At 39.7% G+C, this 26,780-nt stretch overlaps 1 protein-coding gene across 3 annotated transcripts; it reads right to left on the bottom strand.

The window, feature by feature from the left end:
* Window positions 1–5,099: 5,099 nt before the first annotated feature.
* Window positions 5,100–20,557, bottom strand: fbxl22 (F-box and leucine-rich repeat protein 22). 3 transcript variants are annotated; one of them, XR_010893878.1, is made up of 4 exons: window positions 20,118–20,557; window positions 7,029–9,879; window positions 6,192–6,253; window positions 5,100–6,020 (listed from the first exon to the last, which is right to left on the bottom strand). XR_010893878.1 is itself a non-coding variant. In XM_067379010.1 (2 exons), exons 1-2 carry the CDS (start codon window positions 20,450–20,452, stop codon window positions 9,531–9,533), a joined length of 684 nt encoding a protein of 227 aa, XP_067235111.1. In that variant the 5' UTR covers window positions 20,453–20,557; the 3' UTR covers window positions 5,100–9,530. The 3 variants fall into 3 exon arrangements, 1 of the variants encoding a protein (XP_067235111.1); XR_010893877.1 differs by having other exon boundaries at window positions 6,192–9,879; XM_067379010.1 differs by having other exon boundaries at window positions 5,100–9,879.
* Window positions 20,558–26,780: the final 6,223 nt, after the last annotated feature.

Here is a 26,780-nt window from a genome sequence, read left to right as displayed (position 1 = left end):
ACAGACATATCCGATGAGCCGTGAAAACAACGGCCAATCAGAGATGTTTACGAATCCACTCAACAGCGCTCAAAGTTTTTAAAATTTCAGTACCGACTAGGTACCGAAGTCGGTATTTTTGACACTACTTCACCTTACTTAAAACATTATGTTGGATCAACCTAAATAGTTGCATTCATGTTGACAATTATTAAGTTCATGTTACTTAGAAATGTGTTTTTATTGTGGCAAAAAAGCGTCTTCACCTTACTTAAAACATTATGTTGGATCAACTCAAAATATTGCTTTGAATTAATGTAATTCTCCCAAATTGGCTTAAGTTAAAAATTCTAGTTGAAAACGTTAACATGTTTTTTTGTTGTTGTTGTTGGACCAATGTTTTATTTTTTAGAGTGTTCTAAAAACCTTGGGGAAAAACAACAAAATAAAAATATTAAAGGCGGTTGCTGGTTGAAAGTCTCTTCGCATCCTGATAGCATTTACTAAGTTAAGTGGTCTAATAATAAATTAATTTTATTAACCATAAAATGTTCATTCGGGCCAAATGCAATGATACAATGTCCTACCTGCCTGTCTACGTATTTATTTTCATACCTCTGCACACCCAGCTCACGCAGACATCACACATCATCAGCGAGTTTCATGCTGACAGATGTCAGTCGTCGAGCACCACAAACAAGCAGCAGCCAGTTCCTCCTGAAACAAAACAACAAGCTTATGCTGCGTTCACACCATAACTACCGTAATTTGTAAGAGATGGAAACCCGAAACATTATATTTGGAGTGGTTCGTAACTCGAATTTATGCGTTTCAATTACAACACTATCAAAGCTGAAATTAATTTGCAGCAGTCAGGTGGTACAAGTCAGTGCTTTTTAAGTTGTTTACGTTCATTATTATTGTAATATTATGCACTTTGATACATGACATAGTTTAATGCCATCTCTTGTGACACTTTTTGCTCCCTGCTGTACGAGTTCATGTGTTTTGGAGGAGGTGTGGCTTTGAAGACGCTCTGAAGGGAGGGTGAGATCTCATGCTTTTAAAGCTAGCTCGCTATTGCTAGCCTCTCCGAAAATTACCTACCCTACCTTTAACATACACTCACCTAAAGGATTATTAGGAACACCTGTTCAATTTCTCATTAATGCAATTATCTAATCAACCAATAACATGGCAGTTGCTTCAATGCATTTAGGGGTGTGGTCCTGGTCAAGACAATCTCCTGAACTCCAAACTGAATGTCAGAATGGGAAAGAAAGGTGATTTAACCAATTTTGAGCGTGGCATGGTTGTTGGTGCCAGACGGGCCGGTCTGAGTATTTCACAATCTGCTCAGTTACTGGGATTTTCACGCACAACCATTTCTAGGGTTTACAAAGAATGGTGTAAAAATGGAAAAACGTCCAGTATGCGGCAGTCCTGTGGGCGAAAATGCCTTGTTGATGCTAGAGGTCAGAGGAGAATGGGCCGACTGATTCAAGCTGATAGAAGAGCAACTTTGACTGAAATAACCACGCGTTACAACCGAGGTATGCTGCAAAGCATTTGTGAAGCCACAACACGCACAAGCTTGAGGTGGATGGGCTACAACAGCAGAAGACCCCACCGGGTACCACTCATCTCCACTACAAATAGGAAAAAGAGGCTACAATTTGCACAAGCTCACCAAAATTGGACAGTTGAAGACTGGAAAAATGTTGCCTGGTCTGGACATTCAGATGGTAGAGTCAGAATTTGCCGTAAACGGAATGAGAACATGGATCCATCATGCCTTGTTACCACTGCGCAGGCTGGTGGTGGTGGTGTAATGGTGTGGGGGATGTTTTCTTGGAACACTTTAGGCCCCTTAGTGCCAGTTGGGCATCGTTTAAATGCCACAGCCTACCTGAGCATTGTTTCTGACCATGTCCATCCCTTTATGACCACCATGTACCCATCCTCTGATGGCTACTTCCAGCAGGATAATGCACAGTCACAAAGCTCGAATCATTTCAAATTGGTTTCTTGAACATTACAATGAGTTCACTGTACTAAAATGCCCCCCCCAGTCACCAGATCTCAACCCAATAGAGCATCTTTGGGATGTGGTGGAATGGGAGCTTCGTGCCCTGGATGTGCATCCCACAAATCTCCATCAACTGCAAGATGCTTTCCTATCAATATGGGCCAACATTTCTAAAGAATGCTTTCAGCACCTTGTTGAATCAATGCCACGTAGAATTAAGGCAGTTCTGAAGGCGAAAGGGGGTCAAACACAGTATTAGTATGGTGTTCCTAATAATCCTTTAGATGAGTGTATAACCACACAAATTTACATGTCGATGTTCATTTGATGTTCAGAAACTTGACCCGCCCCTTACTGTGATGTAAGCAGGATAGATGACATTAAAAACAAGTCTGCAATTGTGTATTATTTTTTAACCTATCACAATCTAAAGGCTCTGATATACTTAAAACGAAATCAAAGAACGAACTGATATTACGTCATTTCGAACAAAATCAGGCCAAATCAAAGTTCGTTTTTTGTTCATTTTGGGAGTTTGAAATCTCAGGAAAAGTTCGCTCCAGCTGCAAAACACCTTCGTCCTACCATTGGTCCGTGACGATAGCGTAATAGGAGGTGTGCGCTGAGGCTCCGCCTTTTTTTCACATGGAACTCTTCTGCCTCATTTTCGTCTTTTGAGTCCGTTGAGGTAAGATATCCATGGGTGAAAACATGAACACATTGGATAGCCACTTTATAGTAGGAAATGAAGTTGTGCTTCTGATGAAATGAGGCACTGACACAGTTTTACATGTTTCATACTGTAAAGCTGCTTGCTTTTAAGCAATCTATTGAATAAAATGCACAGAGAATTAATAAATAAAATAAAAAAACAAATTTACAATATGAACCTTTTAATGAAGAGCCTTCAGGCACAGCAGCTTAAAATGCATCTCAAATTTTACGGATCCCAACAGTGCATTGCAGGACATGAGAGATGCCGTAGGAGTGGCTATGGATGAGTGCTGGGGTCTAAAAGAGAAGCCAGCGCACCAGCAACCATTCCTGGATGACATAAATCAACTCCCCCTCCCCTTCTTTTCCGCTCAGCCTGTGAATTTCACTACAACGTGACTTCCCTCCCACAGTTTTTACGAAACAGCTCGTGGCCTGAGCTGCCTTTGCATTCCTCCACCCAGAGGGAGAGAAAGAGAAGGAAAGAGGCTGTATGGTGTACATGTATGTGCATATCTTATGTCACAACTTGCCCATGTGCTTCAGTCTATCCGATAAACATCCTTAGCAGAATTTATCACCCTCTGCAGCTTGTTTTATTGCTTTCCTCATAACCTTACGTTACGTTTGGTTTATATGGCATATGAGGACAGGCATATGTACAACATGTGATGTTCCTCCTGAAATGCGGAGATGTCTGGGTGGTGCTGTGGGTCTAAACGCAAACATACATTACAGGCCAAAAACGTGAGGGAATGGAATTCACCTAAGACATTTCATACTGTATATACGTCAATGTCACTACTTACAGTTTTTATAGCGACCAGTTTTTCTGGTTTCCTGTCAAATGCATACATTTCTGGCTTAGAAATACACAGCTGTTGGTCAAGAACCAGATTAGACATTGAGAACTGACACATGGAGACACTTACATGTTGATGCAGACTAATAATTCATTTCTATCGGCAGGCTGGAGGATACTAGCTCTTCTATAGTTTTATAAGGTTGTGGCCCAACTTCATAATCCCACATGAATGACTGCACCTGGAAAAAATGGCTGTGGTGCATTTTAAGCAATTTGCTTTGAAGTTTATCTAAATTACTGTAAGGCATTTAAGTTCTTGATCTGAAAACAAATTGCGGTTTGGGCTTTTGTTTGACTAAAATCCTTTATCTTTTGACAAAAATATCCAAAATCTGATGCCGTAACATTTAACCTCATAATTGTACAGAGTAACAAGAAAAAGGTCCTGCATACTGCTGTAGAAGCAAAAATCAGAATTGTTAAGATTTTTTGAGCATTTCCTAAGAGTTTCTGTTAGAGATGGCAACATTTCTGTCTGACATTCGTAAAAAGGTTGTAAAAGGCGACAACGGATTGAGACAACCTTCTTATGAATGCTTGACAAAGACTGAAACGTTAATGTCCCAATATCTTTCTCTTACAGCCTTCATACGAATGCCTGACGAAGGCCATAAGACAAAGAAATGTTCTGAGATAATGCTATGGTATTTTAAACTTGGCAGATGGCAACTTATTGAGACATCAGTCTTTCAGCCTTGCGAACTTTGTCAGGCATTCAAACAAAGTTGTAGGAATTGGATGTATCGTTGTCAGTTATTTACTAGAAGGTCGCAGAAAAAAAATCAAAATATAAAGGCAATGTTGCAAACTTGAGAACTTCAGGTATTTGTAAGAATGTTGTTGGTAGCATATTAAAGCTTTAGTTAAATTTAGCAAAATTTCCTGATAATTTACTCACCCCCATGTCATCCAAGATGTTTATGTCTTTCTTTCTCCAGTCGAAAAGAAATTAAGGTTTTAGAGAAAACATTCCAGGATTTGTCTCCATATAGGGGACTTAAATTGTTACCAATGGGTTGAAGGTCCAAATTGCAGCTTCAAAGGGCTCTACACGATCCCAGACAAGGACTAGCTCTGCGATCCGCCACACGTAATCATGTTGGAAAGGTTGCGACGGAAGTACCGAGCAAGTGTTTGAAAAGCGAATGTGCAGAGACTAAATCAACCGTACCGTTTTCGCCCTACCATGGTACTTCCGCCTACGTCACACGTGACCTTTCTGGTGGTTAAAAAGTATATAACTTTTTTTTTTAGAAAATGACCAATCGTTTCGCTAGATAAGACCCTTTAAGCTGCACTGAAACTCAATTTGGACCTTAAACCCATTGGTTGCCGTTGAATATGGAGAAAAATTCTGGAATGTTTTCCTCAAAAACCATAATTTCTTTTCGACTGAAGAAAGAAAGACATGAACATCTTGGATGACATGGGGGTGAGTAAATTATCAGGAAATTTTCATTCTGAAGTGAACTAATCCTTTAAGACAAACTATTTGGTCTTATGCAAACTTGATCAGGCAACATATTGAGGAAGTAAGATTTCAGTTTTTTTGAACTTTAGGCATTTGTACAGTTAGCATGGTGTAAGAAACCGCTTCATATTGAGACTTTCAAACTCACAATCTTCATCAGGCATTTGTAAGAATATCACAAAAGACAGCAACATATTGAGACAGCAACATGTTGAAGGTCCTAAGACATTAACCTTATATTTGTCAAGATATAGCTGCATGTGTGTAACTTTTCGTTTGACATTACCAGTGTATAACACGCCTTGCCTACGCCATTTTAGGTGTGAATTTTTTTAAACAATGTTAATAATTACAATATCTTTACATCAGCTTTCTGATACTGAAAAAATAAACCTCTTGTAATGTGGAGATTGTGTTTGCACATAGTAGACTTCACAGATCATATGCTTCACAACTGTAACCTCAGCAGCACAAACCCATGTAGCTTCAGGCAAATCACACACATTAGAGGCCCATTCTTGTCCACAGCCAATCAACACCAACCTTAAAGTTGCCCCTGGGTGTTAACTAGTTCTTAGTTTTGAGAAAGAGAAGGTCTCTTTTTCTTTGAAAGGCTACTACAGTTTCTTGGCTTCACTTGTTAACTGCTTACACGTGATTGTGCACATAAATAGTGCCTAATGTTTTCAGCCTTTCAAAATCTGTTTGCTGAACCCTTGATATTATCAAACGCTAGCTGGATTGCATAACCACTTGGAGTGGATTGGCATCCACAACAAAGAAATACCTGAATTAGGCAATCACAGCATGCAGATCGTGTTTTGCGGCTCATTTGACCTCTCAAAGTCTTATGAAATATCACAGCCAGTACCACTGCTTGATTTCACGAGGCCAAGGACAAGAGTTTTATGGATGGGCCATGAGTCACAGGCCCTCCTCGTTGTCATCTGCCGATGATAGTCCTGGGAATAATTTCAAAGTATTGATTAGATAGATGTTATCTAACCATCTCCATTTCTAACTACACAATAACAGACATTTTTTACAGATTTATTTCCAGACATTTACTTATGTAACTTGACAAGTACAAAACCTAGAGCAAAAGAAAGAGAGCAAGAGTTGGAAAGAGATACCAATATTATTTCACCCTCCAGCCTTCAATCCATTGTGGGGAACATCCTGTGGAGAACATTGGCTGTAAAACAAGGGACTTTCTGTTAAGACTCATTACAAATTATTTAGTTTTTCTAAGTTTATCTCCAACAATATTACGGACTATTTAGGGACAGAATGTGCGACTGTGCTTCAAACAGTGTTGATGATGCCCTGAGGGTTTGAGGAACTTGTGTTTGCTGGATTACATGCACTTGAGAAAGGTCAAACAGGCAAAAGAGAGGAAGAACAAATTCTGTAACCCCAAGCAGCAAGAACGACTATTTTTGCTGCAATTACGATGCAAAATAGCGTGGTCACGTGGACAATGCAGACACTGGCCAACCTACTTCCACACTCCACAGCTCTTACATAATACGTTTCTAATCACAACGCTGGAAGATGTCCAACGTGGCCTCAAATAACTCCGTGCAGGCTTTAGGTCATAACTCACTGTTGAGGCAGACAAGATAGCAACAGCTTTTCTCCTTGCTTCCTCTAAAAATATATATATAAATAAAATAAAAATATATTTATATATTAGCTCCTTAAACTATATTCAATCCTCTGCCCTAAAATTGCAAATATAAAACAGATAGTTCCGGGTCTTGGTACAGTGTTCAAGCTGCAATAAAAATAGTAGTTTATTGCTGTTATGTGATAAAAGGCACCCATGTTCAATAAATGTATTAACCTTTAAGCAATTACTAAATCAATTTAGCAACATGGTAAAGTAATATTCCCTGTGTCCGAATATACATATATATATCCTTGCAACCCAGTAAGTATTTCAAATTAGTAAAAAACTCAAACGATACCCAAATTGTCTTCTGCATCCACTGAGTTGAATATACGGGCCAAATGACACACCTGCATTCCTAAAGAACATTCTTCCTCAATGGTCAACAAGTTCTCACATCGAAGTACATAGTCTAAATGTACAGAAATTATACAGTACATAATAAAACAATAATTAAAAAAGAAATAATAATAAAATAATAAAACAAACATTTTATTAAGCAAATTTATTGTTACATCTTTCTGCTAGAAAATATATTAAACTGAAGTTTGGTCTCTATAGCCCTGTATACTTCGTTTTTTTACGCGTACACTAGTGTACGATTGTGAATCGACGCCCCTCAGGGCATGGTTGCCACCTTGTGGATTAACTAATTTAATGTAAAAAAAATAAAATGTGCATGTGCGACCTGCGTATATTATGCGCATACTCTTCTGATGACAAAATTTGCATCACATGCACTATACTCTGACCCTTGCGTACGCATAAAAAGTGAAATATACTTTGGTTTCTGTAGGTAGCTAGGTTTTGTTTATACTGTGTGCTTTAAGCCCTGAGTGTACTTTGTTTTTTTACACGTACGCTGGTGTACGCGCACAGTCGAACGCACAGCCTTGCAAAGTATACTTCATTTGACTCGTACACGTACACAGGCGTTCGTCGTATGCGCAGTTTTGAGCGATCTCTCGCAGTAAACATCACTTTCCGAGGGGGTAAAATCCACATTTTTGGTGGGGTCCACCTGGTAAGATTCATATTTCAGGGGCTAAATATCATGTTAGTTGGGGTTGCCTCAACCTGTGGACATGAAAAACAACCTGCGGAAAAAGTGTAAAAGTAGCCCAATTCCGCAGGAAAACTGCGGACTTGGCAACACTGTTCGACTACCTTGTAAATCTATGCCCCCAGGGCATGGTTGCCACCTTGTGGATACAAAATTTAATGCAAAAAAATCAAATGTGCATGTGCGACTTGCGTATATTATGTGCGTACTCTTCTGATGACAAAACTTGCGTCACATGCACTATACTCTGACCCTTGCGTACGCATAAAATGTGAAATATACTTTGGTTTCTATAGGTAGCTAGGTTTTGTTTATACTGTGTGCTTTAAGCCCTGAGTGTACTTCGTTTTTTTACACGTACGCTGGTCTACATGCACAGTCGAATGCACAGCCTTGCAAAGTATACTTCATTTGACTCGTACGCGTACACAGGCATTCGACGTATGTGCAGTTTTGAGCAATCTCTCGCCACGAGATACAACCCATGTAAACATCTTTGTATTCTTTCATGCTAGAGTTCTACAAATGAGGGTACTTTCTAACCACTTCGCTCAATCTCTCGTCTATATAGACCTTCTTTGTCGCTGTAGCTTGCATGTGTTCTGCCCACAGTAAACATCACTTTCCGAGGGGGTTTTTGGTGGGGTCCCCCTGGTAAGATTCATATTTCAGGGGCTAAATATCATGTTAGTTGGGGTTGCCTCAACCTGCGGACTTGGCAACACTGTTCGACTTCCTTGTAAATCGATGCCCCCAGGGCATGATTGCCACCGTAATGTGACCTGCATGTACAAAGTGATCGCGGTTACAAAATCTGGTGGGATGAGTACAGTACGCGTGTTCTCTTCTGATGATGAAATTCTGACCCTCGGATACACGTAAAAGGTGAAGTATACTTTGGGATTTAACCAATCAGCAACCAGGACTGGAACTGTTTTCTAATACAGGATGAATGAATGAATTTGCTTAATAAAACAAGGTTTTTAGCTTGGAGCAATAAGGCACTCAAGGCCATGCTGTATTGTGAAAATAGTTGCTCAGGCATGTTGTGACTATGACATGATTTACAATATGACTATTGATATAGTACAGCCTATCTCACCTTATTGCTTAATAAAAGTCATGCAGTAAGGCTGTAAACCTGTGCTCGGTCAAATATTGTTCTTGCATAACTAGGAGGAAGTCCAAAACCCACAATGAGAATAACCAACTATGACTTGTTCCAGAACAAACCTTGATTATGCAACCAAAACAAGCTATGCTTTTAAAAAATACTGCCCTTCACAGAGTTCACAATTGTTTTATAATCAAAACCTAAGATTTGGTTGAAATGTGTGGATTGGGCCACTGCCCTGAATATTGAATGCTTAATCTTTGTACTGTTTACTTGACCGGTGAGTCATTTCATAGAGCCAAATGGACAAACAAACAAATGAAAAACAACACATGATAGTGAAGGTACAAAAAAATGAGTTTGAAATGAGAATGTTGAACAAATAAAATATTAGAAAGGTTGTAAAACTGAATGTAAAGACAGAAAATTCAAATGAAATTGGAATGAAAACGTCAGAGATGAAGACAACTTGATGAATAAACTTCTGAAATGAAAAAATAAGGAATTACAGAATTACAAAGAAGTGTAATGTCAAAAGTGAAATAAACTAAAACATCTGTAATAGTATTGGACAATGTTGTGAACTTCAACTTGACATGAAGTCTCTAGGTAGCTTCTAGCTGTCAGGAGAAGATCAAGAACTTCTGCAGAGCTCTCCTGATCTGTGTTTTCTCCTCAGGCTTGCTGTCTGGAATCATATCTGCACTGTGTAATGCGCTCAGGTGCACTTCTGGTCTCTTGTCTCTGACCTCTTGCAGCCCTGCCTGGGTCACGTTGCGGCAGAAGTCCACCCTCACCTCTGTGAGACTGTTACCGAAGTTCACCACAGCCTGGAGGACGGAGTCAGTCATCCGAGCGCAGTTTTCTAGACTGAGGCTACGTAGCTTCCTGCAACTTTGTAGCACGTTGATGACGTTGTGATCCGTAATGTGTCCGCATCCAGACAGAGTCAGCGAGACTAGATTTGGACACCTAAAAAAACAAGAAATAGAATTTTTCATGCTATAAGTCAGAAATAAGCAATATTTATAATTTCATAACATGCAGTGCATACATGGGGGCTTTCGCACCGCATAGTTCTAGGAACTCAGTTATAGGAACTACTAGGATAGTCCCCAGAGAACTAATTTCTCCCCCGGGCCAAGTTCCTGGTTGAATCCGCACCGGAAATAGGAACTCTGAAGTGGCCGACAGCGGCGTCTTTAAGTGCGCCATTTGCAAATGCTAAAAACTGGTGGATGGAGGATGCCGTGATTGGAGCTGTGTTTGTTGTGTCGGTTTCGTGGTAATAGAGAAGGAACGTAAATGCATAATTTACGTGACTGAAAGAGCAAAAAGTGGGGCTAAGAGACGAAATCTCAGTATTATCATATTACATATCAATGTGGAGAAAAGAACACAACGCTGCAGACAACAGGTAAATGCCGTTACTGCGGTTTTCCATGTTCATGAAGTAAATGTTTACACAGCTTTTTTAAAATTCCAGATGCCGCTGTTTGACATGCGTTTAACCAATCAACGTACACTTACGTCACTGATAGTTCCTATAGTGCTGGTTTAGACACTATTCTGAAGTAGGAGCTAATTTAGTTCCCCCAAAAGGAGTTCCTAGAACTAAAATCACTCCTAGTTTCTGAGGTGAGAAAGCTGCAAAATCTGGGTACTTCAGCCAATAGTTCTAGGAGCTAAGAAAAGGTTCCTCCGGTGTGAAAGCTCCACATGTTTGCTTGCTATTTAGAAAAACAGATTACCCTGAAGACTCCTCCTGTATGTGGCTGGCCAATTAGACTAATAGCCCCGCCCCCAGACTCATGTTATTGGTTGGTCCCGTGTTGCTATGCAGGCTGGTCGGGATTTTCAAACAAAGAGCAATGCTTTGAAAGCACAGTGGGATTGAACATACAACTGACTAATTACTTGGATAAAAGAAAGTAATTAAAGAAAAAATACACACTTACAAAACGCTGCGTTGTGTGACACAGAACTTAAGTAAATTAATAATTTGCTAAGCTCAGAAGCTCAGAAGTTTTAATAAAATTAAAACAATTCAAACAGGTTTCTGAATGCTCCCCTGTCATGCCATTGGTAAAACAAACACTTAGCTCCGCCCCAAAATCACCCCATTGGTTGAGTCAGTGTTGGCATGCCATGCTCAAGAGCAATGATTTAAAAATGACACAGAGATCTTTCGGGGATTCAACAATGACTAACTGACACTGTGCACTGCATATTACACTCGTATAGAAGAAAGTAATTTGACAATAAATAAACACAAAAAGCTGCATTTTGTGGCATAGAATTTAAGAAAATGTTTAATATAGTTTGTTATGATCTTATTAAATGCATCAATAAAATCAACAGCATACAAACAGGTTTCCTGAATGCTTCCCCATCTGCCATTGGTCAAACAAACAGATAGCTCCACCCCAAAACTCACCCTATTGGTTGAGCCAGTGTTGCCATATAAGGCTGGTTGGAATTCTCAAACAACAAAGAAATGTTTTGAAAGTGACAACTTTTTTGGAACTTTTTTTGTTAGTTAACAAAACAGCTTAGCTGTATTGGCATATTAATCAGCTTAGCATGTCTTGACAAGAGTTAGTTCACCCAAAAATGAAAATGATGTCATTACTCACCCTCATGTCGTTCTACGCTGGTAAGACTTTGTTCATCTTTGGAACAGAGATTAAGATATTTTTGATGAAATCCGATGGCTCAATGTCACCGAACCTCTCAAGATCCAGAAAGGTACTCAAAACATATTTAAAACAGTTCATGTGAGTTCAGTGGTTCGACCTTAATATTATAAAGTGACAAGAATACTTTTTGTGCACCAAAAAAACTAAATAATGACTTTTCAACAATATCTAGTGATCGGCGATTTCAAAACAATGCTTCATGAAGCAGTTTAAATCAGTGGTTCGGAGCGCCAAAGTCATATGATTTCAGCAGTTTGGCAGTTTGTCACGTGATCCGAAAAGTATTCTTATCGCTTTATAATATTAAGGTAGAACCACTGTAGTCAACTGCTTTAAATATGTTTTGAGTACCTTTCTGGATCTTGAGAGGTTCAGTGACATTGCAGGCCTCACCGAGCCATCGGATTTCATCAAAAATATCTCAATTTGTGTTCTGAAGATGAATAAAGGTTGTGGAACGACATGAGGGTGAGTAATAAATGACATTATTTTCATTTTTGGGTGAACTAACCCTTTAATCTGGAATAAAAAGAAAGTATTATCATGAAAAAAGACAGCTTTAAGTGACTAAACAGTGAGACTGAAATGCACAAATGTAATAATTGCTTGTAAGAAAAGCAGCCACCAGTGATTAACTGGTTGGAAAACACACTAGTTTACTGCATTGCGAATGCTTTTTATTCCTCGGGGGACACATGAAATGGTAAACTGTATAATAAATGTGCAATGCTGTCTAAAGCCATAACCCAAGACTGTTTAGGCAGTAATTTATGTGGCCCCACCAGGCATTTGCATGGTATTATACTAAGCATACCTGTAGCATAACAAAAACCATTCCCAAAGTCAGTGTTTGCTGTATCAGCTGTTTTTGCCACATAAACACAGCTGGTGCTCTTGCTAAATCGCACCAGCTGAAAGCCAAGCTATTTCCCATGCCCACTCCAGTGAGCTTGGGCAACAGGAACCTTCTGTACTGGCTTCTGGAGAGTCGCCCTTCTGTGTGTCCATGTTTCTCCTCTGCTGCAGCCTGCTGGTGGACTCACTCTGGGTCAACACTCACACACGCTCACATGGAGCGAGCTAATGGCTGTAGCTTTGAGATGTCATTCACGTTTACTGATGCAGATTATATAAACTCTTACATAATCTTACCACTTAACCACATGTGAGACCGGCACATTCCAGCCGCCTGTAAGTGTTATGAGCCCTGTCCCAATAACCCTGGCCATGGGGCAGATCTCACGCTACACGTGCCATTGCTTTCATTATCACAGACGGCCATCTGTAACACAGTCTGATAGAGGGATCAACAGGAGAGGAAGGATGAGAGAGGCTCACAAGAATTCAAAGCCTCAGGGATCGGTTGGTTAGATAGTTTCTGCTGGAGCAGCTTTCAGTCATTGTGTTTGAGTGGGAGGAGCTTTCGGAGCTGGCCAGATGAAGTAAACACGCCAGATATATGTGTCGCATCATCTCTGGTTACATAAGCAAGCCTTCCTCTCGTAGCTCCGCCTTTCTCTTGTGCAGATGTTTTGTTCGGTTTGGCACAAGCAATTCCACCAAACAGGCTATTTTGTAAAGACTTAACTAAGTCTTATTTTACTTTGCCTTACATTGAGGCTGGGTGTGAGGGTGCAAGCCCTAATAATATAATCCGTAACACAAACTGTGAAGGTTTCCCCATGTGGATGTGGCCTCTATAGACATCCCACACGTGGCAGGACGTACGTCGTATGGGCATTTACCAGGAATTCAATTGAATGCTTTTTCTTTGAACTCAAAGAGTCATCGCAGTGACGGTAGTCTTTATAGGCTCTTGGGACACTGTGGAGGGTGTGTCTAGGGCCGTAGGATTGAGTCTAGAGACTTATTTTCCCTGAAGCGGCCATAATGATCGGTCTGCGCCAAGAACATCAACAGAAAAGCCTCACACAGCAGATGGATGTGGTCAGATGTAGTTGCGTTCTTTATTTTCCTTCTTTTTTCATTCCTAATAGCCTGTTTGGAGAAATGGTGGTATTCATCATGTGCAATATCCATAACAAACTCATTCGATTCTTTGTAGTGGAGCCAAAAGTCTACAGAAGATTAAAGCTGTCAAATCGTTGGCCATTTTAAAGTGATGGAATATTTTAATCGTCAGGATATCTTAATCTATAATTCATGATTTTAATGTAAATATTAGTTAAATTTGTTAAAGGATTAGTTCACTTCAGAATTAAAATTTCCTGATAATTTACTCACCCCCATGTCATGTTGTAAGATGTTTATGTCTTTCTTTCTTCAGTTGAAAAGAAAGTTTTTGAGGAAAACATTCCGAGATTTTTCTCCATATAGTGGACCTCACCAGGATTCAATGGGTTGAAGGTCCAAATTGCAATTTCAGAGCAGCTTCAAAGGACTCTACATGATTCCAGATGAGGAATAAGCGTCTTATCTAGCAAAATGATCGGTCATTTTCTTAAAAAAAAAAAGAATTATATACTTTTTAACCACAAATGATCATCTTGCACTGCTCTGCGATGCGCCACGCATTACGTAATCACATTAGAAATGTCACGCGTGACATAGGCGGAAGTACCGAGCAAGTGTTTACAAAGCGAACATGCAAAGACTAAGTCAAATGACCAAAATGGCCCAAAGTTAAAACAACGATGTTGGAAGATTTTTAAGTTGGAGAAGAAAATGAGATGGAATTTTTCGCCCTACCGCGGTACTTCTGCCTACGTCCCGCATTATGGGTAATGCGTGGCACATCGCAGAGCTAGTGCAAGACGAGCAATTGTGGTTAAAAAATATATTATTTTTTTTTAGAAAATGACCAATTGTTTCACTAGATAAGACCCTTATTCCTTGTCTGTGACTGTGTAGAGTCCTTTGAAGCTGCACTGAAACTGCAATTTGGACCTTCAACCCGTTGGTAACTGTTGAAGTCCACTATATGGAAAAAAATCCTGGAATTTTTTTCCTCAAAAACCTTAATTTCTTTTTGACTGAAGAAAGAAAGACATGAACATCTCGGATGACATGGGAGTGAGTAAATTTTATTGACTCTTCGCAAAGTCCGGCCTAGTTACTGTTGCTTTGTCCGACAAGCCATGGCGCTGTCACGCCACACAGAGTGAAAAATACATCGCGGAGCAAAGAGGACACTGACAACACATCGACAGACAAGACAGAGCAGGTTACTTATGATATTATGGTGCGTTCAAGTCCTCCTGGGAAGTTCGTATTTACGAGGTGGGAAGTCGTGTGTACGACGGTAGGTGCGTTCAAGTCACTTTCGTCAGAGTATGATGGCGGTGTGCCTTCTCTAAATTAATTACACAAAATAACACTTCTGCTTCTAGAAAATGTAGAGCAAAGAATGTGCATTAGTTGTAATTTTTTTTTTATGTTTTTTAATTCATTTATGAAGCCATTGTAAAATTTATTGTAACATATTACATTTTTATATTGTGATGCTATCGTATTTTTTGCTGGGAATCAGCTTACTTCGTTGTAAATAGAAAAGCCTGACAATGTCACAGCTAAATGCCTGTAAGTATTGTGTTTCTGACTGACACGCCCCCAACTCGTACAGATCGGAACTTAAAGAAAACTAGATTAAAAAGTTTGTTGAGACAAACTTTAAGTTGGCTTGAAAAAGCCTGTACAGAAAGTTTGAAGCAGTTTTAAAAGATTTCATTTTGAAAGTTCTCAGTTTGAAAGTTTAAGTTTTAGTTTAGTAGATAGATAGATAGATAGTTTAATGAGTTTGAATGGGTTTCAATGGATTACAAATAGTACATAGAATGGCACTTGAGTCTAATTGAGTTTGAGTCTAATGGGCTTCCGTAGTTTAAATTAGAGTTTTGACAGTTGGAGTTTAAAAGTCTTCGCTCATTTGAACATTCCGTCAATGAAAGTCAATGGGATTTTTCAGAGGTTTAACAGTCATTTTTAGGAAAACTGTAAGTCGGATCAGTTAGAAAAGATATAGCACACTTGGTCAGAACAGTCTGAAGGTCTGAGCCGAGTTTGGAGTTTGTAGAGTTAAAGCTCTAGGAGGAGTTAGAGTCAGAAATTTTAGTCTCAGAAGAAAATAGTATAACAATATGTTGGCTTTTTCAAGCCAACTTAATTACGAGCTTCCCACTTTGTATTTACGACATTGTGGTGGCGTTCATGTCGGTTCTGCTCGTAAATATGATCTTTCCGACATGACTTGAACGCACCATTAAACAAAGTCCCAGCTAACAAATTGTGTAATTTTTTAAAGAAATTCGAACAATGGCTCTTTAATGTGTCGTGACAGATCGCTGTAGCGCCTCAGCTCAAGCGGCTCGTGAACCGATCATCTCTTCCTACTAGTTAATTTATAGCATCAAATAAACATGTATGAACATCAGAAGGAATGTTGTTTCAAACGCGGAAAGACGTCAGTACACATCATTTTTCAAGTTCACGTCCACCTAGGTTAATCTTCTAACTTTGGACTGCTTTGTTGTACAAAATGGCGGATTTGGCGTTATGATTGGTTAGATCACTTGTCAATCAAACTCCTGGTGAAGGGTCAATTTTGAAGTGAACTAATCCTTTAAGCTATATGATGGTTTTAGCATCAATACTATTCCATTAAAAACATCAGAATATATATAAATGTCTAAACATCCTTAAACATTTTGTTCTATTCTTCCTTTTTCTGTCTTAATATCTTTTACTATCGTAACATAATTCTTGAGTAAATTTATCTTGTTTCAAGTATTAATAGATATTTTTCATTAGAAAACCTGACAAAAAATTATTATTTTTTAAGTGTATGCATTAGAATTTTAGTGGAAGGCAACAGAAAGTTGCACTAGGTGTTCAAGAAAGAGAAAGAAAACAATGTTTTATTTGAAGAATAAAACTAGATCCCTATACTTGAACTTAATGACACCATCTGAGACTGTCTTTTCCCTATATACTCAGTGTTTTGTAAAAATTTCCTGCAGCTGAAATATATTGCCACAATGGCATCAGACAGTGTGTGTGTCTTTGTTGGAAAGTCAGCGACACACACACACACACAGTGCGCAGTGACTGTGACGCACATGTGCAGTCCGCCCTCATCAACAAAGAACCGATTGTAGGCTCCACCTGCCAATGCAAATCATGAGAGGAGAGCTCACAAGGGAGGGACTTCTTTCTGCTTCTCTCCAATTTCATCATGTGTTGCTCCAATTTTCTCTGGTCAAGGAACAACCATCATTATGTTGATGGACCCATAATATAACTTATTTTTTACCCCTAAAGAATCCTCTCAAGAACTTTCAACAACCATCTTGATTTGGCATTGGATCTTTGGAGAATTTTGCAACCTGATGTCATGAGAGAACCTTAGAATGATCTAATTCTTATGTTCTGATTCTTTAGACCAGAAACTAACATGCTGATGCGAAGAACCTATAATGAACATCAAGAACTTAATCATCAATACAGAATAGCCAACTCAAGAACCCTACTTATTTCATTGTCGTTCCAGATATCTTTATGTCTTTCATTCTTAAAAATAAAGGTTTTATTTGGTACCATAAATGCTACAAACATTTTATATTTTAGTTCTTGAGGAAACCATTTATACTGGTACCTTAAATAACCTAGAAACCAATACACTGACCTGAGGAAACTATAATGTAACACCTCCATAAAACCTTCAAGTTGACTAAATGGTTCTTCTGAGAATAAAAAGAGTTCTTGATGTTTCATAACACATTCTTCAGATCAGTAAATATAAAGTTCGGCTCTTATGAGAGTGATGCAGAGAATTACTGAAGAACCTTTTTTAAAGAGTGTTCTGCCAAATCACACAGTTTCTTTTTTTTTTTTTTCTTTCCGTAAGTGAGTTTACAGTGCAAAACAGCAGCGGGAGAAACCACAGAGCTCCATCGTGTCTCCCATTATTATTGGCTGCCTGGAAGAGGCTGTACAGATCTTCTCTTAAAACTCCAGAGGGTAATTCAGCTGTGTACTGCATGCTACACCACAGATCTTGTGTCATTCAAAACTTGAGGCAAAATACATTCCCAGCCTCAGCACGCTTCGAACGCATGCCGATGGAAGACTGTGTTGAGATCATGTTTGAAGCTAAAATGTGTTTCTAATTAACTTTTTAAAGAATAAAGGTCATTAAGGAGCAAATTGCCGTTAGTCTGACACTGGTGGAGTTAAATGGCTACGTGAGGAACATTCATGCCGAAGTACTTTTAAGCTTTCTACCACTGACGTCTGTTCCTTAAAAAAAAATCATGCTACGTCCTAATGTATCTCTGTTCCTCGAAAATGAGTTTCTGAACGTTCTGTACTTTATACTGTAATTTGCTGCCTGCAACACACAAGAAGGTGGGTGAATGGCCAGTGCGTTCTATTCTTCCATACATTGAGTGACAGTCCCACAACTTTCTGTTGATTTAGAGGGTCTGCGGTGTGCCTGTAGCTATGAAGTGATGGCCAGTTGTTGCAGGCAATGCGTGAAATTTACCAGTTGGTGTCTTTGTTTTCATTTATAATCTTTCATATAGAGATTTAAGGAATTTAAATAAGTCAAAAATGGATATGCAACTTCCTAAACCAGAGCACTTCATAAACATTGAGTTGTGATTTGTTTCAGTTTAAAATATTTTCATGATTCTGTGACTTGACAGAATTTTCATTTTTGTGAGAACTAATTCTTCATCATGTACTCCCTCATTTTGTTCCAAAACTGTATGACTTGTTTTCATCTGGGAAACACAAAAGTTGATATTTCAAAGAATTTTTAAAATATCTCTTTCCCATACAACAAAAGCAGTTACCTGAGGTTGTCAAATTACAATATATATATATATATATATATATATATATATATATATATATATATATAAATAATATAATTTTATTTTATTAAAAATAAATAAAAACATTGTAGAAGTAGTCAGTATTAAGTATGTAGGAATAGAACAAAATTTTAAGTCGGCATGAAACTGAAATTGCGATTGTCTTTTCTTTTCAATTGTGACATATCTGAGCGAAACAGCTTTTCGAATGAGAAAGAAAATGTAGGGAATTGACTGGATCGTTGGATTGTTGTAATTTTGCTATTTTCTATAATCTCTTGCGAAGTGACAGAAGAAATGTTGCTGTGAGAGGGAGAAAATGATTTTCTATTTAAAATACTGTTGCAAATGACCCTTCGTTGGGAGTTTGATTGACAAGTGATCTAACCAGTCATAGCGCAGAATCTGCCATTTTGTCCGACAAAGCAGTCTGGAGTTAGTAGATTAACCTCGGTGGAGTTGAACTTGAAAAATGGTGTGAATTGACATCTTTCCGTGTTTGAAACAACATTCCTTCTGATGTTCATTCACGTTTATTTGATGCTATAAATTAACTAGTAGGAAGAGATGATCGGTTCACGAGCCGCTTGAGCTGAGGCGCTACAGCGATCTGTCACGACACATTAAAGAGCCACAAAACGGTTTTTATTGTTTGAATTTCTTAAAAAATTACACAGATCGAAAGCTGGGACTTTGTTTAATATCATAAGTAACCTGTTCTGTCTTGTTTGTCGATGTATTGTCAGTGTCCTCTTTGCTCCACAACGTATTTTTCACTGTGTGTGGCATGACAGCGTCATGGCTTGTCAGACAAAATAACAGTAAAATAACTTCACTAGTCTTTGTGAAGGGTCAATTCGTTATCACAAATTAAAATCCAACATTAGAATAACTAATAATATGTTCTTTCAACTTAAAACAGTTTGTGTTCATGTTGCCTTAAAATTTTAAGTGTAATCAACTTGGATTTTTGAGTTATCGCATCAAAAAAACTACATTTTAAGTTGTGATAACTAATTGCAACAGTCATTTTTTACAGTGTATTAAAAAATAATGATTTGCACAGATAAATCATTTAAATTAAACACTGCAACATTCCATTAAATAATAAGAGTTGTCAGTTTCGACTTTATGGTGACTAAGTCATTTTCAATTTTCCCGCCACCATAGCTTTCTCAATCTTGACATTATAGGTTATGAAACAGAAATCAAATGTGATTTGTTGTCATTGATGTAAAACCAAGGTCAACACATCTTCATGCATTAAGTTTGAATATATGCAAGCGCAAATGATATTCAAGCTCTATGGTGAAAATTACTAAAATGTTGGTCTGTTCAATACACAAATCTATCATATTGCTTTTGTATGGACAAAATTAATGTTAATAATATTGTGGTTTTTGTACTATTTAGAGCTTGACAGCTACTGGATGCTGCTGTTTACAATGGCACAGAGCTGAGTAAACATTCTTCTTCCAAGGTTTGAATAACACGAGGGTGAGTAAACAATCACGGAAACTTAATTTTGGAGTCATTACTTTTCTTTTACCAATGAAAGTCGATGCAGAATTCATTAAGGTTGCTTCAACTGTTTAAATAATCAAAACATCTGCCAGTCCAAGATCAAACCAATGACAAAACGAATGTTGATGCCAAGACAAACATGAACACTCACATGTGGCAAACACGCTCCAGGAAGTCACTGACGAGGCTCTCGTGCTTTCTGCAGAGGTCCCTCTGGAATGTAGTCTTCATCCAGTCCTCAATGTTGCACACTTTGACCCTGCTCGAGTGCCAGCATACAGCCAGGTACCTTAGCGAAGAGCCCAGAATAAAGTTGTCCCTCCTTAGCTCGCATGGAGACCTGAAGTGAAGTAGCGTCCACAGTTGCGGGTCCAGGAAGACTTGTCTTAATCGTACACAAGTCAGGGACAAGCTGCGGCGACTGTCCTTGTCTAGGTACGAAAATAGGTGTAGCAAACACTCCTGATCTAGTTCTATGAGATACATAGTAAGACTGGAGATGCTAACAGGCCTGCTAACAACCACAAAGCAACAATGAGACAACGGCCAGTCTCGTGTGGCCTGGATTCGTGAATCTCCCCCAGACTGTAATCTCACTGAGGCCTTGCACATATAAGGTCGTAAGGAATGGGGGTTATTTTGGGAGGACCGCTGCAGGCACGGTCAAAAATGGAAATGTGTGAGGCACATGGACTCTCTCGGTCCATCTGTCTCCGACGCCTGGACAGGATGCAGTGTGAAGGACGTTTAGATTGTGGCAGCTTCTGTTTATCACTTGTAAGTGTCTTTACTCAGCACCTTGCGTCTTGGGGGACGGGGAATGGCGAGACACTCTTCCACACAGAGACCCCGCTTACACCTGGTTCTGGTTGTGTTTTGGTTTATTTCGATCACATGGTCGAAGAAGACACATTCGGCATCACACTTGGTAGTAACTGCATCTCAAATGCGTCTCCTCTGACCACTTATAATCGGATTTTGAGGGGAGGTTTCTGATTACATTCATTTATGTCACTGTTACTGTGTGTTGAATAAGCACACAAATAACCTAAAATGTAGGGGAAAATCCAGTTCCATGAAATGGACACATATTTAAACTGCACATAATGGGAAGAAAAATGTTTTAGTGCCATGGTTGATCACTTTTTAAATGTAGTCCACCACATGAGCGTTTACACTACAAATGCAGTGTGATTAAATGCATATTCCAAAAGTCTTTGAAAGTGGACAAGTGCAAACCAATTTGGACCGTGTTTACAGCTGTATTTTATAGAAGCTTGTTTCCATCACTAAATAAAGAAATTAAAATGGTAATTATTACTCACAATTCTGATTTAATATCACACAATTGTGAGTTTATATCTCGCAATTCTGAGAGATAAAAAGTCGCAATTACCTTTTTTTTATTTCATGATGGAATCAAGCTTCTATAGTATTTAGCAAGTTACTCAGTTGTGATCAGATCAACCAAAATCTTAATCTTAATATCAGGTATAAACGGGCCAGAGATTTTGAAGAATTTTACAGTATGTGCACTTTTTACACTTACAGTGTACTTACCCACAAAAGTACTGAATAGTGTATGTTAACTACACGGGTTAAGTTAAGGTTTATGGGTAGGTTCATTAGTGCCATAACTAACAATACATACATAGTATTTTCATGTGAGACAGGACTGCAAAATAAAGTACTACCAATTTTTTTTTATTTTTTTTTCTGGCAGCCAGAACTCTGATATTGTGGGATTTTGTTCATTCACATTGCCATATCTCTCCTGTATTCCCAAACACAAATTGGCAAGGTCATGTTTGTATACAGACAAAGATGCGAAAGAAAAAAAAAAAAGTATGACTGTTAACTGAAGTGATATCAAGACTAAGGAGCTACTCGCTGTCCATGCAGACACCGAAATTATCTGTCAGTTTAGTGGTATCATATGCAAATGTTTATAAGAGAACAACAAAAAATGAAAGGGCAGGGCTTCTCTAGAAAAACTTATTTTGATACAACATCAGTTCTAGTATCGATCCTGATAATGTTACTAGGGTCTGATGCTGGGATCATTTTTTAAGATATTTTTGAGCAATTTTTACCTTTATTGTATAGATAGTTAAGTAGAGACAGGAAGTGATATGAGAGAAGTAAGGGGAATAGGATCGGGAAGGACTTTGAATAAGGACATGAACTTAAAGTTGCCACAAGGCTCTCACTGGAATGCATTCCGTTTTCATCTTGCATTTACATAAAAGGCTCTCTGGCAATATGCCAAAAAATTTCTGGAATTTGAATAAGTTGCCTTGCTTAAAATTCTTCCAGTTGAAATTTTGAACATATGTAACATGTCCTACCCCTGAGCCTCAAATCAGGGTCTCCAGCGTGAGAGGCGGGCACGCTAACAAGGAGGCAGAGACTGCAGCCTCTAGTGTTGTCGCTAGTGCGCCTCGAGACAAACAGAGAGAGGTTTTCCTCGCAGCTCTTACTAGCTGGCCTCTTACTCTCACCCCCCTAAACGTCACTCCCATCCGGGCCACGACACCAATGTAACCCCTCAGGTCCTACTCGCCCCACTCTGTGCGGGTCTCAAACCCGGGTCTCTGGCATGGGCGGCGGCCACGCTAACAAGGAGGAAGAGACTGCAGCCTCTAGCGTTGTCGCTAGTGCGCCTCGAGACAAACAGAGAGAGGTTTATCCTCGCAGCTCTTACTAGCTGGCCTCTCACGTTACCCCCCTAAACCTCACTCCCATCCGAGCCGCGACACCAACGTAACCCCTCAGGTCCTACTCGCCCCACTCTGCGCGGGTCTCAAACCCGGGTCTCTGGCATGGGCGGCGGCCACGCTAACAAGGAGGCAGAGACTGCAGCCTCTAGCGTTGTCGCTAGTGCGCCTCGAGACAAACAGAGAGAGGTTTATCCTCGCAGCTCTTACTAGCTGGCCTCTCACGTTACCCCCCTAAACCTCACTCCCATCCGAGCCGCGACACCAACGTAACCCCTCAGGTCCTACTCGCCCCACTCTGTGCGGGTCTCAAACCCGGGTCTCTGGCGTGGGAGGCGGGCACATTAACAAAGAAGCAAAATACTTCAGCGTCAGCTGCTAGTGCACCTCTTGAGTCAAGGGGAGTGAAGTTTATCCACACAGCTTTTACTAGCTGGCCTCCATTACACATACCTCACTGAATGTGAATATATTTCTTACAATACTGCAGATGAAGTAATTTTGCGGCACCAAATGAAATTACAAAAATTATGACACGACTTGTCATCTGCCATTGGTCAGCCAAACAAATAGCCATGCCCCATACTCACACCACTGGTTGAGCCAGAACCCTCAAACCAACAGTGCAATGTTTTGGGAAAAAAAAACTAAGGCATTCGTTCTTGGCAACATGTCAAAGTGAAGAGAAAGTCCAGAGTGACCTGCAGTTCTGCACGGTTTGTGCGCAACGAACAAAGTGTACTTCTAAATTAGCAAGGCTAGCATTCCTGCCGCCTTCCTGGAATTATTCTAGACAGTATCTACTCTTGATATGTCATTTGCCAATACCACCTGATATCATTAGTTGACTCACAACGGACCTGCCAAATCTTTTCCGGAGTAAAGTGCAATTTCAGCCTATAACATTTGAGTCACTCTCAATGAGTCATGACATGCTGCGACTGACGCAGTGGCACTTGATAACACAAGCAACGTGATCTTATTGGCAGCTGTGACCTAACAGGAGAGAGAGAGAGAGAAAGAGAGAATGAACTTGTTTGCCCTTTCTAATGTATGACAGCTTCAGACAGACACCTGCGAGCAGCTGTTCCTCCGCGCCTGTTCTTCCTGCCTGTCAGGAGCGCTCCCTCGCTGACACGTGGCGTGTGGGGAGTCCCAGTGTTTGCTCTGCCCCCCGGGACCTCGTGCGAGAGCGTGCATGTGGGTGGCAGCAATTGATAGGAGGAGTGAGGGGGAAGGAAAAGAAATACTCACAATGGGAACAATGCACACCCTCATACGCTGTTATTTTGGAGCGCTTTACGTCATTAAAAACCATTCAGCATTTACATTTCACAGTGGATGACACTGTAAGCAGTCTTTTGGGAAAAAAATATTATAGAGAACTATTGTACTTGCCACTATATTTCAAGCGGGATTGAAGAGAAAGCTTTTCCACCTGAAGCAATTACATGGGCAGAACAGAGGAAATACAAGCAGTCGTGTACATTGTGACACACACCCGTATTTGAGAACAGCGCGTACCAGAATCATTCAACCCAATGCAAGCACATTCAAATTCACCAAGAGCATGTCCTTTGTACAAAATACACCCAAGTTAACTAAAGTCTCAAATGTTTTTCATTCCTGGTCACATACACCCAGGTTAACACTGAATTCACTGGATAGTGTATATATAATATATAAATATACCATTAATTCAAATGCTATTAAACCATTTAAGTGCAATAAGATGCAAAAAAGAACTTAAATCTGTACTGGTGCGCTGTCTGTGAATCCAGTAGCGCGTTTACTCACCACACCAAGCACACAATTGCGTGGGGCCCACGCCAATTCCACCAGACCACCTTCCGTATTCAACTTACGAAAAAAGCTTGTTTACGTAGCCTAAGCGTTTTGAACCGCGAGAGGCGTTATGCTGCGTTCACACCGAACACGTCTGGGGCGTCAAATTCGCGCCAGACGCGTCTAGTTGGACGCTTGAACATTTTGAAGTCAGACGCTTCAGACGCGCGTAAAATTCGCTCAATTCGCGCGTCTAAACAAAGTGTGTTCAGACGCGAATTCGCGTCATGGGAGGGGCTTTCATCTCTTTCTGCACAGATCCTCTGAATAAACACATAATCTCGTCAGTTGGAAACCTGTAGCGGCAATTTAACTCGGTTATGCCGGCCGACTTTTGCTAGTTAGAAGGTGGGCTAGTATCAACGGCTAAAATCATGCAAAAAGTTTTACAACTAACCATATTGTCCGATTTCTTCGCTTATTCTCTTCCAGGCAAGGTCCTTTTTATTCCTGTCTCGATAAAAATATAATGACACATCATAGAGCTCAGGGTGGCCACACACAGCGACATCTTTGTTCTGGTCTCCGGCATCACTGATCACATCATAAACACGTTACTACCAAAGCAGAGTCCCTGATTGGTTAACGCGCCGCGAATTTACGCCAAAGTTCAGATTTTTCAACTCGGGCGTTTGGGCGTCAGACGCTCAATTCGCGCGTCAGCCGCGCGAACGCTCAATTCGCGCCGCGCCATTAGCGCGTCAACGGCCGATTCGCGCCGCAGGACCTCTAGACGCGCGTTTGCATTGACTTAACATGTAAATCAGACGCCTCAGACGCGTTCGGTGTGAACGCAGCATTACGCTTTCTTCGTAAGTTGAATACGGAAGGCAGTCTGGCGGAAGCTGGTTACTTTTATTTTACTTTATAACTTGTTAAATATGGATATTTTTCTTAAACAAATGCATCGCTTCGCTCAGGGGCGTCACTAGGCCCTTTTTAGGGGGGCTTCAGCCCCCCTAAACTTCTGCCCAGCCCCCCTAAAAAAATATTTGATTAATAAATATTTGATCGCTTCAGTCCCCTTTAAAAAAACTCATTTGAAACGGCTGCAAGCTGCGTCAAGTTTCGGCTCCTCCCCTTATCTGAGTCTGCTTGGATTTAGCGCATTTTTCAATCTGCAGGGGCGCCGAGCAGAGCGAACATCAGAGAGCACAAGGTGTGTGTCGCGTGTGCGTGCATTTATTGATAGATTGCTAATGCTATGATATTACATCTGCATCGGTGCAGTTCTTTGTCATAAATGCATTGCAGTTTACATAATGTAATGTTACTGGAGCATTGGGAGCACACGGGACGGCTCGGTTTCTCATCCAATACAAATACGTTTCGCTGCGTTCACCTTCAGCCCTTGTGTGATAGTTGTTTTTTATTCCTACAAAAATGAAGTGATTAACACCCATGAAAACATACTTTAGACAGTGGTGGACAGTAACTAAGTATTTTTACTTCGTTATACAGTACTTAAGTACATTTTTCAAGTATCTGTACTTTACTTAAGTATTTTTTATTTTTAGCAACTTTTACTTTTACTTCACTACATTCCAAAGCATAAGATCGTACTTTTTACTCCACTACATTTCATAAAACATGTCGTTACTCATTATTTTAAATGGAAGAAATTATGACATGCTCAGAGACGTTTCGTGCACGAACTGATTCTTTTCAATCATCCTGTTAAATCGGTTCACAAATCACATCAACAATTCATTCGCGAATTGGACTGATCGTATTGCAGCTGTTATCGAGTCAACAAGTTACTGATTCAATGATCCGTTCAAAGCGACTCTCCAGTAAATGAATTTAAAAATCTGAAAATTAGCCAAGAACTGGGGGATCCTCTGAGTGCGTACATGTCTGTTGTCTGATGGTGAAAAGTAAGTCAGCCTACTAATGTTGAATTTTAGGATTAATTATTGTAACTGAAAATCATATTTAGGTCACAACTTTCAGTTGTTTTTGAACTAAATCTGCTGTAAAGGGCGATCTGTTTAAGCCCACTGACAAGTCCACATCAATGTGTCTACAGATCGCGATTTCGATTCAAACAGATCAAATCACATTTTAAAACTAACTTGGTGCTTCAAATAACGGTTGTGTCAATTACATCGTTATGGCACTAGGAGGCGACAAGTGACTGTTAAAATGTATTTGACAATGAATGATTCATTCAAAAGATTTGTTTGTTTAATCCACTAATGATAAAAGTGAAGTAGTTATGAGTGAGTCATTGAATCATTCATTCAAACCCA

This window comes from Chanodichthys erythropterus, chromosome 24, assembly GCF_024489055.1.
Source record: "Chanodichthys erythropterus isolate Z2021 chromosome 24, ASM2448905v1, whole genome shotgun sequence".
Classification (NCBI taxonomy): Eukaryota; Metazoa; Chordata; class Actinopteri; order Cypriniformes; family Xenocyprididae; genus Chanodichthys; species Chanodichthys erythropterus.
The sequence above is the reverse complement of the archived record's forward strand: the minus strand, read 5'-3'. Positions and strand labels throughout refer to the sequence as shown.

Excerpts from the sequence above, each read along its gene's own strand:
- fbxl22 (XM_067379010.1), bottom strand. The coding sequence starts at position 20,452 with ATGTATCTCATAGAACTAGATCAGGAGTGTTTGCTACACCTATTTTCG. Across the intron at positions 9,880-20,117 it reads CTGGAGCGTGTTTGCCACAT|GTGTCCAAATCTAGTCTCGC; the intron begins GTGAGTGTTCAT and ends TTGTTTTTTTAG.